This window comes from Malurus melanocephalus, unplaced genomic scaffold (genome assembly GCF_030028575.1).
Source record: "Malurus melanocephalus ecotype Western Australia unplaced genomic scaffold, MMel_1.1 scaffold_561, whole genome shotgun sequence".
In the NCBI taxonomy this organism is placed as follows: domain Eukaryota; kingdom Metazoa; phylum Chordata; class Aves; order Passeriformes; family Maluridae; genus Malurus; species Malurus melanocephalus.
Genome location: NW_026623793.1, coordinates 100,462 through 101,425, shown reverse-complemented (window position 1 = coordinate 101,425; position 964 = coordinate 100,462). Strand labels below are relative to the sequence as shown.

General features: G+C 64.0%; 1 protein-coding gene across 1 annotated transcript; it reads left to right on the top strand.

Annotated features, from left to right (window-relative positions):
- Positions 1–3: 3 nt before the first annotated feature.
- Positions 4–456, top strand: NEUROG2 (neurogenin 2; the record flags this gene model as incomplete). Its single annotated transcript, XM_057382273.1, has 1 exon — positions 4–456. A coding segment is annotated over one exon (453 nt), but the record flags the coding sequence as incomplete, so codon positions are not given.
- Positions 457–964: the final 508 nt, after the last annotated feature.

Genomic DNA, 964 nt, shown 5'->3' with positions numbered 1-964 from the left:
CGGGCGGCGCGCACGGCGGAGACGGCGCAGCGCATCAAGCGGAGCCGGCGGCTCAAAGCCAACAACCGCGAACGCAACCGGATGCACAACCTGAACGCGGCGCTGGACGCCCTCCGCGACGTGCTGCCCACCTTCCCCGAGGACGCCAAGCTCACCAAGATCGAGACGCTCCGCTTCGCCCACAACTACATCTGGGCGCTCACCGAGACCCTGCGGCTGGCCGGGGCGGCGCGGCTCGGGCCTGACGGGGCGGCGGCAGCGGCGGTCCCCGCCGAGGGCAGCCCCTCGCCCGCCTCCTCCTGGAGCGGCGGCGCCGCCAGCCCCGCGCCCTCCGCCTCCCCGTACGCCTGCACTTTATCGCCCGCCAGCCCAGCCGGCTCCGCCTCGGACCCCGAGCACTGGCCCGGCCGCTTCGCCCCGGGGCCGCCGCCGCCGCTGCCCCGCCGCTGCCTCTAGCCCGGCCCGGCGGTCCCGGGGCTCCCCCCGGGGCGGCGGCGGCGGCATCTGCCCGCTTCCCAGGGCAGGGCGGGCTGTGGGAACGGCACCTGCCAAACCAAACTTTCCGTCTCTCTCTCTCTCTCTGTCTCTCTCTCCGATGTGCACTTTGTCCAGTTTTCCCAGATCTGTCACCGCGGGGCTTTTGTGTGTGTGTCCCCCCCTTTCCCCGCTCCCCTCTTTGCCATCTGTCCCTTATGATTTATAGGCGGGAGGGGGGTGCAAAGCGAGGGAAAAAAAAAAAAAAAGTAAATTGTTTTGTTAGGGGTCCAGGTTAGAAGTCATTGTATAATTTGTAGGCTTTGTGAGGGCTGAATGCAAGCGTGGAAATTTAGGCTGAACTCTCTATCAAAAGGGAAAAAAAATCGGGAGGGGGGGAATGGGGAAGGATCTCCTCATACATTATTTATTTCGACCTTTAGGGGACAAGGAACTCCCCCCTTCTTTCAGGAGATTAAAAATAAATCAA